Raw genomic sequence first — 13,777 nt, 5'->3', positions numbered from 1 at the left:
ACACTATAGAAGGAAACTTTATTGCCTCTTGTAATAATCAACCACACACTATTTCCTTTGAGGCTTCAGTACTGTTACATAAGAATTGCCTAGCCATTCAAATCAGTCAGTGGCAGGAATTAGAAGTCTTACATGCAAGGGATATCAAGAAAACAAAGAAAGGAAAGAACTAGTCTGCTAAGTTCACAAGGAGGTGGGGCTCTAGATAATCAGATAATGGAAGAACAGCTGAGCAGGCTTTCTCATCGCCCGAGTGGCGTGTAAGATGAGTAGTATGACTGATAGTCATTCTGTAAGTGGAGTGCTGGATGAAGCAGAGAGGAAAAGTCACTTGCTGGTTTACAGGGATGAAGGTTTGAATTAAAGGGTTATGCCTCTTTGTGTCTGTTGTTCAACAACTCAGTCTCAGGCAAATCATTAGAAGTTCAACTTAGTTACATTTCAGTGTCAAACAGTCCACATGGCATGGTGACATTTTCAGAAACTAGGCTGGATAATTAAAAAATGCTGAGTGTATATCTCACTTGCACAGAAATGGCTGGACTGATGTAATACTGTACTTACATGTTGTGAAGATAAAGATATCAATACGTAATATATGACATGCAGATTTTTTTATTATTTTTAGTGATGAATTTATGGAAATAGTAAAGAGCTGGTAGAAGTAATCACATTTGTCTGTTTTTTTTCTCCACTCTGAAAGAACATCTCCAGTATTTAAACCATGAAGGCAGTCACATGAACACAGCTTGTCAAACATTTTCTGAGACCATTGAAATAACCTATGCAGTTTAAAATTATAGTAGAAGCAAAACTGTGAGCTACTGCTACATCAGATCTTAATAATCATGTAATGCTGATGGCTACCAGAGTTTAGAAAAACTGAAAAATCACCCTAAAACACTTTCAAAGGTTTATTTTACAATAATGATGAGCTGCATAAATTTATCTTTGAACCTTTGCTCCAGGTAATGAACTCAATGATCCACTTATAGGCACATCTGTGAATTGTGAAACAATCAGTAATGTAAAAAAATCTCTTGATTTGGGTTGATGTTTCCTTTAAGTAGAAGTAGAGTTGAACAGCATGTTATGTACAGTACAATAAGGAGGAACAAGACTGATAGAAAACCACATTGTGACTTGCTTCAGTATGTCACCACCAATCTAAAATATAGTTTTTGCACACACCGAGGTTCATTACAATTTAATTTTCTACACATTAAGTAGGACAAACAATTTCTTATAGCCATAAACTTGAGAGTGCATACTAGTAAATGCAAAACTGTATTTTAAACATTCAGAAAACCAGTGCTGCATATGATTTGGAGATGTGAGGGTGAAGACTATATTGATGTTTAAGCGGCTCTTCATACATAGTCTTAGGCTGATTGGTATCCTGCTTAGCCTGACTGAAATTTCTTACAGTAAACACAAGAATTCTGATTAGATGGACTTTTCATCAAATGCAGAGAGGCTCAGGGGTTTGAAATGTGTTAGGTGCATTTCCAGATACTCTTGAGACCTACAGAACAATAGCTGGGGAAAAAACTGCCTTTAAGTAAATAAGCACAACCTAGATTTAAAGTGCTGGTATTCCCTTTTAAGTTGTTGTTCATCATCCTCATGCTTTAGATTGCCAAAGTGCCAAGTTCCCGCTTAATGCTCTAACTCTCTTTAAGCTGACGGTACTCTTGAACTCCCTCTAAGCACTGCATTTAAGCAGGCAGACTTCTGTTGTTTTCAGTCTTTGAGCAGTCCAAGCTTTCTGAGTGCTTCTTTTCGATCAGCTCCCATCCCAGGCACCACCATCACACTATATGCAACTGCATTTGAGGCTTTGTGGGCAACAGGCTGAGATAAAGTGGTGGTTTTCACTGGCTCAGCTGCTGTGATGTGTCCCAGTTCAGGACAGTTTCCACCATTTCTGTAGCCGTTCAGGGTTGTAGAGTGCTCCAAACCAGCTGCCTTCAATCCATTGGATTGAGCATGATGTGGTACAGATGCAGACTGTTGGTCATGTCTTGAGTAGTGATGGAAACTGGCACTGCTCTGCAGAGGCTTGTTCTTAGGCTCTGCGGGCACTTGAGAATAACAAAACGATGGGCTTCTTGTTGGATTACCATTAGATGGACCTTTTGTAAACCTGTTAGGTGTTGGGTCCAAAAAGGAGTGAGATTTGGGGGGAGATAGTGGGGCTCCCGTCTCATTTTCTGGCTGTTGGTCTTTCAGGAGGCCGAGCTTCTGCAAAGCTTCCAGTCTCACCACCTGGGGATCTGTTGCTTGCTTGACATTGTATGAAGAATCTGAGGTTATCAAAGCTTCATTTGGTGTTTTCACAGATATGTTGGCAGGAATCTTTTTGGGTTTAGGGGCCACAACTGGAGGACCTGTCTTAGACATGGAAGACTCTGAGTAGGATCTCTCAGATCTTGGCAGATTTAGACCTTCCATTGTAGCAGGATGGCGCTTGTCCAAGTCTATAGTATGATCTACTGTGGGACACAAAGGGGTCTTCTTTGTGGAGGCACTCCTCCGCAGATGAACAAGTGCGTCATAGGACAGAGGTCCTCTTGGTAAAGGACCCTCAGCTGTCCTAACTGAGTAGTCCCTAGGTTTGGTGGCAGGAGGTATCACAACATTTGCCTCCAAAGGTACTGGGGGAGCAGCAGGTATCTGGTTGTGTTTGTGACCAGGTTTGGTGCTTGTGAACTGAGGCTTGGAGCAGAGGTTTTTGTCAGGAGGAATGCCTGGTTTAGCAGTGGCTACAGAACATAGAGTGCTGCTCGCCATAACAAAAGGTGTAGGAACCAGATAGCTCTGCATGGGTTTTGTGTCAGCATTTTCCTTGATGGGTTCTTTAGAGGCATGTTTCTGTGAATCTGTGAATAAAACAAGCACGTTTGTCACTGGAAACAAAATGCATTACTGTTCAAAGTATTTCATTGACAGATGTATAGCTAATCCTACATCTGTTCCCAGAGAGATTAACTCACCGTTCAGCTTACTTTTGCTCATGGAGGCTGACAGGTCAGCCAGTTTGGTAGCAAGGTTGCCATGGCTGGGCAGTTGGTCAGGTTCATCATTGGACAGTCCACTATCCTCCTCAGTATCCAAAGACTCAATAGTCTCCTCCAAAAACATGAGACAGGCCTTCTCTTCAGCAGACAGATGCTCCAGACTATCGTCACTCTGTAATACATGGAAGAAATTAGATATCCCAAAAGAGACATAAACTCTCAGATGCAACAGAAGAGTTGACATTTCTTTATACAAGAATGTTAAAGGCTTTTACTTTAGTTACTTACAAAGCCAGAGTTGGCACTGACAACGCTGTCACAGCTGCCAGCACTGTTCATGCCAGTCATGGTCTCCAATCCAAAGCCACCTGGCCAGGTGTCGCTTTTGGGCATCTTAGTAACCTACTTGTCCAAGGTTAGTGGCACAGATTCTCGTGTTCTACTCTGTGAAAAGTAAATAAATTGAGAGTTGAATTACAGCATTATAAAGTAGATTAAATTTAATGGACCACACCATATTTTAACCATATTGTTTATACATTGCCTATTTTTTGTGGTTGTTTTTTTTTTTTTTTTTTACATGTTCACATTTTTAAAGAGCCATTGATTTGCACTCTTTTTCTAAAAAAAAAAACACTTTCCTTTTGGATTCCCTTCCCAGTACTGTCGCATTATCTCCCTTGCAATATTTTTGCTCTAACCTTAGCCTTTGTGTTAGCAAGTGTTGTTTATGCAGTAATTTCCAATCAACATAAAAGGGTCTCCAGTTACCAAATACTTGGGGATGCATGTGCAACCAGTAGGCAGAAAACACACTGGTGTGATGTTACCATGGCTTTTCTGCAGACATCTTTATCACTTATAAGTAGGCCATCTTTCTGGAGAATCAGTAATATATCTTTTTTTTTTAGTAAACTTAACACATGGACTGGGTCAATGAGAAATGGAGGCTGACCATACCTCACTTGATTCTCTGTAAAGGGATGAACATATAATTAAAATCCAAGGCTCTAACCAAGTCTAATTTAAATTCTATAGGACAAGAAGCTGTGGCATGACATTGTCTTTGAGCTGTAAAAGATTTTAGGCTTTGATTTTCTTTATAGCTAATGAATAAATGACAGTACAGTGTGCACAGACGCTGACTAACAGGACATGGCTTGGAGTCAGGGAAGCTCTACATTCATTTTCAACAGAGGTTTCCAACAAATGTATGCTGACATGGAACGGAAGGAAAATTAGCTGCTGTGTGTAACCAGTAATATGCACCACAGAGGTCTGGACAGCTCCAGATCAGGTTGATCCATGTTTATGAGTAGCTCAGGATTAAATATAAACAGTGTCAGACATGTAAAGATAGCCCAGAGTTAGCCTGTGCAATAAACATAAAGTATTGGTTGGGCTGGGTAGGGCTGGATGCTTTGATCAAGGATTTGTAACATGCTGCACAGGAATCTGCCCTCTCATATTGTACTTACATCTAATTCATGACCTGGACAAGTGTGCACATTGTGGACTTCATACCTCATCATGCCATTAAACAACAACAAATGTACAATGGCAGGCACAGCATTATTGTACTGAATGTATTGCCTAGAGGAAAATATCACAGGAGGAGGTCAAAAACTATTTCTCAAGAACTAAGAAATGTTTAAAGACAACTCGAACAAGTGAACAAACACAGTTGTAAAAAATGACCAAAGCAGGCCTTTAGACCCTCTGTAGAATCAAGTGTCTAAACCTACTCTAGATAGCTAATCCACTACATTGATTAAGTTATGATTTCATTAAGTAAACATTTCTCACAGGGGCAGTTTCAGAATTGGACTGACTGCATTGTGGGCAAACTCCTACAACTAACACTTAATCAACTGCTGCAGAACACCAACCAGACAGGAAGTTCAAATGATTATTTTCACAGCATCCATATTTGCTTAGTGTTCTACTTGGTCTGATTTTCTAATAACATAGCCTATGAAGCTGTCAACAAGAACTTTTTAAAAACAATATCACCATGCAATTGTAACATACCACTTGAGGGAAAAAACAAATTAAAGGCAGTTTAATTCTTGTGGATAATCTAAGTGAAACACGTATTTAAAGTCTGCAAGGTAATTTTCATACTAGCGGCTGCCTGGAAATCCATTTGAAAGAGTGCAATATGCCTGGCAAATGGTTCACAGTATTGTAAAAGAATACACTGTCTGTAACGGCTAATAAGATAAAACTACTGCAATGGCTGCACATTTGTTTATACAAGGCTATTTTCTAGATTTCTAAATAGCTCAGTCACTCTCTCAGACCTGTCTAAATATCCTCTCATCACCATGCGACATCCCGTGTAACCTTGTGATGTGTCTCACATTAACACAAGCTCTCCGTGCAATGGACAGCCCTGCTGGTCGAGAATGACAGGGTATCATAGCCTAGTCTGTTTCTGCCAGATATCTAACTAGTCCTCTTGCTGCACGTGACTCAGATTACAGCACACATGCCACTCCTAATCTTCCTCAACTGGATCAGTTTCAGAGCGGGTGGGGGGGGGGGGGCAGTAATGATCTCCTGAAAGCTATATGATATCCTGTGTGACCATGTTGTCTTACTCTGACAGTCTGGTATTAGGCCATTTTTAATTTGGCTGTATTTTCTTTCCCTGAAACAAAGGTCTACTTTAGGTGGTGAAATACAAAGAGAATGTAAATAGTAATACTGTGATTGGGGATTGGTTTCTTAATGGGAATGCTAAAATGTACAGTTTGCGTTAAAGCATCTTCCTTTTGGTGCATGAACTGTATACGTCCATTAAAAATTAAAGGAGCAGTTGATATTTTAGTATAAAGGAACTCCTGTCTGATCCTAGTAGAAAAAAAAAATCACTTTTGGATAGGTTTCAACACCTGAGAGGGAAGGTTTGTGGCAAACCTTCCCTCTCAGGTGTGCTTCCATAGGCCAAGCACGGCACAAAGCACTCCTGTTCACTGTTCAAGGCTTGCAATGTCATCCCATCCTGCCTATGTAAATGTCCCCATCTGTTCTGCTGCATGCTTGTCAGGATATGAAGCTGAACAGCGGAAACACTGAGATGATGTTCATATACCTGACACAATCTGGCTTGATCACATGCACATATCAAGAACCTAGAGATAACTGAAAACAATTTTTTATTTGAGTTGGGCTTTTCCCCCGTCACAAGAAAACCTCAGACTAATAAAACTGTAGATAGTCACTAACCCCCTGTAGAATATTTTACAGTGAAAGTCCATCTGTGTTTATCTCTATTGCTAGACTCCTGTCAAGACAGTAGCAACTGCCATAAAAAACAGATTGAGCTTAACAAAGCCATGTGATGAAGAGGTCAAGGCTACAAATTTAATCACCACTTCAAACTCTTTGGAACATTTACCTCTGACCCAATAACACACTATGGCTTAGATTGTGGCTATAAAAAGCAATTGCTCAAGCTTTTATTATCCTTAATGCATTGCATAAAACATGGATTATGCAACTAGGTGAAATAATCACTGTTTAGTTTTTCAAGTTACTTTTAGACCTCTCTGTCTGGCCTCCAGCCCTCTGCCTTCAGGGTCCAAGTTCAATTGGCAATTTATCGTTTTGTAAAGATCATCTTCCCTAATTCTTTACTAAATATACAAATAGCCAAATATACAAATCGTTGCTTACATCAGTCCCAGTAAACCTGGAAAAGTGATATTTACAGCGTGGAGTCAGGCTTTGTATTATTTGCAAAGTTCAAAAATGACATCAGGCATATGTCACTATAAACAAATATGAAGTCGTGCAAGCAGACACACATTCTGAAAAACAGGATTCTTCAGGAAATTAAAAATGCTCCATAATGTTACATAAAACACTAACAACAGAGTTTTTTTTTCGGTGGAAATTGCAGTAGTGGAGCACCCAGCGCCTACCTGTTGGACTCCCTGCGCATTGCTGTGAACCGCCTCCTGCTTCCTGCGCCGGTGAGGAGAAGAGCCGCTCCGGCTCTGAGGTACCTGCACGGAGGACTTTGTGCCCTAAGCTTTTAGCCAATCAGAGAGCAGCGTTTCCCTTAAGACGCGCGATCCCTCGTAGTCATAGCTACACCTGCAATAATCTGTTAATCAGTGTCTGCCTCATACCCTCTCTGCAAACCACCCATTAATAATAACCCTAACTTGTTAAAAAAAAAATCCCTCATTACTCCGGTTGTTACTCCAGAGACAGGAGCAGCGTCGGGCATTGTTTTGTACAAAGCTGATCACACAAACTAAATTATCTTCTCGATTAATCCATTAGTATAATTGTCTATAAATTGCCCCTCTGTCGTGGCAGTGGTAGCTGCTAAAGTTGGTCAAACAGTCACTGAACAGATCTTAGATCCTATTAAGAAAGGGTAGATGTTCCTTAAAATAACACGCAGGTACTGTAATCCCACTACGATGACACACGATGAGTTCAGCCAAATGGGGCTGATCTCTAAAGGCCACGGATTGTCAGTGAGCTATAAACAGAGATGGTTATATTATTGAATATCTATTTGCGTCAATCAGTACAAAAATAATCAAAACCACTTAAAGTAACACTTATTTCTCGCATTGTTTTGACTGTAGTGTTTTAAGATTTTGTTGTTTTTTTTCTGTAAAGGTTTTATATTATTTACTATGAAGCAATAGTACCTTGAAGTGAGTTTTGTCACAATACAATAATATGGATAAATAAATGGTATCCACTGTTCAAACCTCTGATGGTGAACAACAAAGTAAAGCAGAATTAATAACAATCAGTTCACTGTTGATACAAAATGACTTGTGCACAACACCATTGGCTATAACTTTTTATTGTGACACAACACTGAAAAAATCAAGTAAATCCAGTTGTTCTGTAGTGCTTTATGTGCAACATTCATTGTTATTGTCCTTGAAGAGTCATTAGAACTCAGTTAATACAAAATACAACAAAGCCGTTTCATAGTTTCACTTGTATGCAAGCCGATTATTCCATTATCACTGTAAAAATAAAACAAACTATATAATGTAACAGATGAAGGAAAATAAATCATAGTAATTCACATTCAAACAAAGAAGTTATTTGACATTTTCACTTTGCTTTTTGTTTATTCCAAACACCAAAAGAAAGTCCCAATCAATCCTCCAATGTGTTACTTAATTGTTTTGGCAACAACTCAGCATCAATATTGCCATCACAGGTATGTGGAATAGAATTATTGGTTCTGCATAATAAACTGCGCTTCAAGGAAAAAAACTGATCCCAGACACAGCTTAATGGCCTCCTCCAATTATAGATTTTTGACTCAACGTTTAGCATACATAAGTTCATGCTTCATCCTTATAGGCAGTGAGTTTCAAAGTAATAAGCAAAGAGATGATGCCTGACTTTAGCTGAAAATGTGAGAACGTCCTCCAGTTGTGCAAAACATACAGTGAAATAGAGTGGCAATACTAGGACAAGCAATAGAAATTAAACCAAAACCTCCACTCACAGTTCCCAAACACCCTGACTGTGAGATGAAAACTGAAAACATTAAAGGTTAATGCTTAATTAATGTTGATTAGCAAAGCACATCATGTATGGACTGTACCTGAACAGTAAATGCATTGAGTGAGCAGGATTTATCACAAACTAGTTTCAGATTTCTAGTCAGTACACCACCCTCTCACCATGATTTGTGTTCTGAAATACAATGCTTAAAACACCCCCCATGACCGCTGAAGTGTTTTTCAAAATATGCAGCAATATTTTTAAAAAAAAAGTGTTTTAAAATCATTAGGTCTTACAGCATGATACCTGAAAATTACACACTAGAATTAAAAATTACACTCTTGAAAACCTGTCATACCAATGGAGAAAATCAAAGCACTACAGGTTTTGTAAAATATTTTGTTTTCAGCACCATTATTATTTTTATTATTTATTTAGTTTAAAACAAGCTCACTGATAAACGATGATGCAACATCAAAAAAAGGGAAAAAGTCCCACATAAGTAAGTAGGCTAATTTTGGATCACAATTTGCAACATGATATTCTATTTCAAAATGCATAACCTCAATCTCAAACTCTCCATCTCACTGCTCAGAAAATTCAAGGTGATGTCAGAAATAGCACATTTGTATGAAGATGATTCTAGCTTAGCATTAACACAGCCCAACTGTGCTCAACAATTCAGACATCTACAGTAAACCATATTATCAGCTTTAAGTACTGGAAGAGTTTCTGACAAACCTGTCCACAAGGGAAATAAAAAAAACATGCTACATAACCGACATGATGAATAACAGTCAAACTTGGTGTGCTGTGTTTAAGACAACAGTGAGTAGGATCACATCATAGTACAAATAATTCTTAGTGGTTGTTTTAGAACTCTTTGTAGTGGGGTTATATCACATATGTAAGTTAATATTGGGAAGTCAGCGTGTTATAACTGACAACACAGCCACTGTTTGATTTGTCACAATACAACCCAGCCATCGAGTCATCGAACCTGATTAAAACAAATCCTAAGAACTGTTTGCATATTTTCCTGGACCCAGTTAAACAGATTTAAAACCATCCCTAACAGGTCACCATGATGGTTTAATGACATCGGAGCACTGCAGTAGCGTTTCTGACTTTGAGAACTGACAGCAGTTAAAAGGTAATACTGAACAGGTTAGAGGCTGAACACAGTGTCTGCAGATTCTCCATAGATGTCGCTAGACAATGTGAGGTAGAGGATCACACAAGCAGACAGACAGACAGACCAACAGAGTTGCCAGACATGGGGCACAGGTTTGGTGGTGGTTGTATTTGTGAGAGGGAAAAAAGACTGAACAATGTTCACACTTCCCCAAAATTGGTGTGGCCTGTCTCCTTGGCATGCTCCCGGGCTTCCTTTTGTCCCACCAGGCCTGTCTGGCACACCATGCAGCGCAATGCAAAGCGGTTTACGTCCGTGAACTGCCGCTTGCGGCGAGCTTCGTCTGCCAGCTCGAGGGCCTGGGCCAGGATTATGTCGTCTGTGGTGGAGAAGATAGTCTGGGGCGGGGCGTCAGAGCCGGGGGTTTCTTTCTGCAGTGGGTCATAGTGGATGCCATCATAGATGAGCAGCACACGTTTGTGGTAGCCAGCATCCTCCCCAAATCGATCCACTCGGACTGTCTGAGTGTCCACCACACAGATCTCACACTGGTAAAACTTGGACAGGATGGACACTTCGATGGCTCCTCCCCAGGTGTCATCACGTCTTATCCAGGAGCAGTACTCCTCGTTGGTCTTTCCCAGAACCGCTTCACAGTAAGCTGCAGGGTCACTCGACACAATCTGGGCGATGAGGCCTCGCATCTCGGGAGCACAAGCAGGGTCATATACACCACCTTCCACCACATAATACACACTGGTGAAGAGGCAGGAGTTGTCAGCTGGGACCACTCGACGTGCCAGCACTGGTGAGGCTTCCAGGCGTGGTGCTTTAGTCACAGTGGGATGATCCTGAGGCTTTGGCTTGTTTTTTTCTTCCTCAACAATGAGTGTGTCTCCTGTAGAGGATGACAAATCAGTGACATAAGACAGTTGAGCCTGGTCAGACTCTGACTGACAAAGTAAAGCGGAAAAACATAATATTGATTATAGATACTGCATTGAATCTTTGCACATATTAGAATTGTATCAAAAAAATTCCATACACATATAAGGTGTGTATAAAGGGATCAGTTCACACAATTCCAATAAATTGCTTGTTAATGTTTTGAGATTTTCACCTCTGATATTTCTACCACCACTGCAATACAGTGACGGCGAAGTGAATTTTATTCAGGGGTTCACAGCACTGAAGTTTGAAAAAAAATCTTCTTTACAGATAAAGTGTTTCAGTTACTCTGGATAATCCACAAAATACTGTCCACAGTTATAATTACAACCTACTTAAATGTAAATTCATTCATTATACTAATGTCTTGAAAAAAGGGTTCAAACATGTAAATAAAGTAAAAAAATATATCTATCAACAATAAATAGTGTGAATTTTGTCCAAGTTACTTGTATACTTTTGATGTTTGACCACATACCTGATTTGATGGGGTAATCCTTGAGGTGAGCATCTCCATTTCGAAGATCAAGGCTGGAGGGTGGGTAACCAACCATAATTTTCTGCACATCGCAGGGGATACCAGTCAGCTCCTCCACCTTACTCTTCAGCTCTTGGACACAGGACTGATGAGTCAAGCCCTGCATTATGTGGCTCCCATTTTTGGTCTTACAGCGAAGCCTCAACATCCTACCAGGAAAAACACGTGACAACAAATCTAAATTTAATTCATATCTGTGACAATGCAAGTAAAAATGACTGATCCAACATGGAATTTGTGGCAAGAGATTGTTATAGCTATCAAGTAGACACTTAGACATCTCAATTCATCAAGAATATTGAACTCAATTTCTGATTAAGTTTTCTTTCTTACTATAAAAGCCTAACTGGAATACATCAAACGTTATTTATATCCAGTCATATTCTTATTTCTGTTGCCATCATTCTAATGCTCAACCATATGTACCGTTTTCTGGTCTGGACAGATGTTTCTATTATTTAGTCCACCTACTTTCTTTCAGTGATAGCAGACTAAATAACAGAAACACATCTCTGTATAAGTTAATAGCCTACAACTAAACAGTATTACAAACTATATCCCCCAAAAATGATCACAGTTAAATCAACTGGCATTATGTTGATTGGGCTTCATTAGTTTCAGCTAGAGGTTTCTAATAACCTAGTAAACCTGGTCTATACTGCATATGTATATAACTAAGTCCTGGTTGCCACCTTTATTTAAAACACAACAAGTCAAATGGAATAACATTTCCAATTCACTGCCTGCAGGATAAGTGACAGGGTTCTCGAAATGTCGAATGGATCCTTTAAATGTAAAACACGTGGTTTGTGTAACAACCTGCCACGTTTTTCACAGTTTCATTTTTCTTAGAAATAAAATAGTACCTTAATTCATCAGTGCAAAAGGTCAAAATGTAGTAAGAGTGATTATGTGTGAGATACAAACTGGAGCTGGAGAATGGCCACACACTAAGGGGGACTACTATATATGAAATTGTAATCAGTTTAGCTAAATTTTTAAAAGTTAAGTTGCAACTTATGTGTAGCATCCTGCCCCAACATGTTTCTCATAACCTTACAATACTCACACACACAATGCTATTGTATAAAAATATTCTTCAGTACTCTAACAAGAACATTTTTGATGGATTTAACGACTTTGAATTACTTAAAATGTACTTGAATCACATGTTGTTGTTGGGGTTATGTAAAGTTATCAAGCTTGCAACTTCGCTGATTTTATCATGTAGCGATAAGCTACATTAGCTTGACTCGGCTAATTGTATTTGTTAGCCAATGTTACACCGCAAGCATGTCGAATACCCTATATAGTGCTGGCAGTTATATCATATTACTGCTTTCTAAACGGAGGAATAACAATGAAACTGCTGATGGAAAGCGGTAGTAGAGTAAAACACCTGACAGCGACATTGCTTTGTTTTATTTTCTTTGTTCTGGGAGTTAACTCAGCAATAAGACACACAGATAGCGGTGTAAGCTAGGAACTCTCTGCCAAGCAAGAAAAACACAGAATTATATGGGTCCACTTGTCGCTGAGCTCGACAAATATTCACAACGTGAGGGACATTAACTCTGAAAGTGTATGAAAAGGACATGGTTGCCCTTAGCCAGACAGAAATTAATGTTAACGTTGAAGGGCAGCTAACTATATCATGTATCATCTGCTAACCTTAGCATGCTAGCCTGACCATTAACTTGGCGTTAACAGTTTGTTTTCCCCAAATTATTCGAATCCGAATAAACTTTGGTAATTTATTTTACCTGTCAGGCGACAAATCTATACACGAATGAGTAAATTAAATGGTATGACAACGGACTGAGTTGTTGTGTTTTTTCTCACCTGCCGTTGACTGCAACCCTGCCTCAAACAATAAACATCCAGTGAGACCGCTGATGTCCGCAACGTCACTTACGTCTCTGTGACGTAATGGCGCTAGCTCCTGTACCGTAAATCCCCTAATAGATTCACCCCTGTTTTTGAGGTACGGTAATATTTACTGTAGGCTTGTGTGTTATGCCAATAGACTGTATGTAATATAATATATTATGCCACGCATAAGTGCTGTTACACCGCTTGTGTTTGGAGTGTGTGCAAAACACACAGCAACTACCTTCCCGATGCATTTATATTCATGTTATGTTGAATAATGATAGTAAAATATGTGGCCTGATTCTGATGCATCAGTGAGAAAGCGGCTTTTACTGTGCACCCTGCTGCTCAGGGTGGAGATAGTTTTAACTGCTTTTGCTATTTTATTCCAGCGGTTCCCAATCTACGGGGCAGGCCCCTCCAGAGGATCAGAAGATAAGTCTGTGTGATGATTAATGTTTATTTAAATGTAATTTAAACCATATGAGAAGTTTGTGTTGTATTTTATAAGCTTATCATATGTTTTGTTTAGTTTTTCTTTTTTAACACAAAATCTTACAAAATCTTTATCTTAAAATCTTAATCTGAAAAGTAACATCAAAGAATGTAGTGGAGTTAAAAGTACAATATTTCCGAGAATAAGTAACATTAAATGGAAATACTCAAATACATGCTGCATACTGGTAGAGTTGACTTCTTTTCCAAATTATCAATTTTCTACAATATATATAACCAAGAAAATGAAACACATTTATTTTGCTATGA

At 39.2% G+C, this 13,777-nt stretch overlaps 2 protein-coding genes across 4 annotated transcripts; both read right to left on the bottom strand.

The window, feature by feature from the left end:
• Nucleotides 1-2: 2 nt before the first annotated feature.
• Nucleotides 3-7,687, bottom strand: LOC139630514 (specifically androgen-regulated gene protein). 2 transcript variants are annotated; one of them, XM_071494053.1, is made up of 4 exons: nt 6,950-7,687; nt 3,309-3,464; nt 2,997-3,192; nt 3-2,882 (listed from the first exon to the last, which is right to left on the bottom strand). In XM_071494053.1, the coding sequence occupies exons 2-4, from the start codon at nt 3,411-3,413 to the stop codon at nt 1,744-1,746; spliced, it is 1,440 nt and encodes a 479-aa protein (XP_071350154.1). In that variant the 5' UTR covers nt 3,414-3,464; nt 6,950-7,687; the 3' UTR covers nt 3-1,743. The 2 variants fall into 2 exon arrangements, with proteins under 2 accessions (XP_071350154.1, XP_071350155.1); XM_071494054.1 differs by having other exon boundaries at nt 3,009-3,192.
• A 154-nt stretch (nt 7,688-7,841) lies between these two features.
• On the bottom strand, nt 7,842-13,077 carry yod1 (YOD1 deubiquitinase). Of its 2 annotated transcripts, none has more exons than XM_071494062.1 (3): nt 12,983-13,077; nt 11,081-11,289; nt 7,842-10,552 (listed from the first exon to the last, which is right to left on the bottom strand). In XM_071494062.1, exons 2-3 carry the CDS (start codon nt 11,286-11,288, stop codon nt 9,855-9,857), a joined length of 906 nt encoding a protein of 301 aa, XP_071350163.1. In that variant the 5' UTR covers nt 11,289; nt 12,983-13,077; the 3' UTR covers nt 7,842-9,854. The 2 variants fall into 2 exon arrangements, with proteins under 2 accessions (XP_071350163.1, XP_071350164.1); XM_071494063.1 differs by lacking the exon at nt 12,983-13,077 and adding an exon at nt 11,567-12,054.
• Nucleotides 13,078-13,777: the final 700 nt, after the last annotated feature.

The sequence above is a fragment of the Trachinotus anak genome, unplaced genomic scaffold (genome assembly GCF_046630095.1).
Source record: "Trachinotus anak isolate AG129_WGS33_773 ecotype Australia unplaced genomic scaffold, CSIRO_AGI_Tana_v1 ptg000013l, whole genome shotgun sequence".
NCBI lineage: Eukaryota > Metazoa > Chordata > Actinopteri > Carangiformes > Carangidae > Trachinotus > Trachinotus anak.
This window is presented reverse-complemented; position numbering and strand designations above follow the sequence as displayed.

What these genes read in the sequence shown, in the direction of transcription:
- LOC139630514 (XM_071494053.1), bottom strand. Translation starts at nt 3,413, where the DNA reads ATGCCCAAAAGCGACACCTGGCCAGGTGGCTTTGGATTGGAGACCATG. An exon ending in TCAGTGCCAACTCTGGCTTT is followed by an intron (nt 3,193 to 3,308) that starts GTAAGTAACTAA and finishes CATGTATTACAG; the next exon opens with AGTGACGATAGTCTGGAGCA. An exon ending in GAGCAAAAGTAAGCTGAACG is followed by an intron (nt 2,883 to 2,996) that starts GTGAGTTAATCT and finishes TTTTATTCACAG; the next exon opens with ATTCACAGAAACATGCCTCT.
- yod1 (XM_071494062.1), bottom strand. Translation starts at nt 11,288, where the DNA reads ATGTTGAGGCTTCGCTGTAAGACCAAAAATGGGAGCCACATAATGCAG. An exon ending in GGATTACCCCATCAAATCAG is followed by an intron (nt 10,553 to 11,080) that starts GTATGTGGTCAA and finishes CATCCTCTACAG; the next exon opens with GAGACACACTCATTGTTGAG.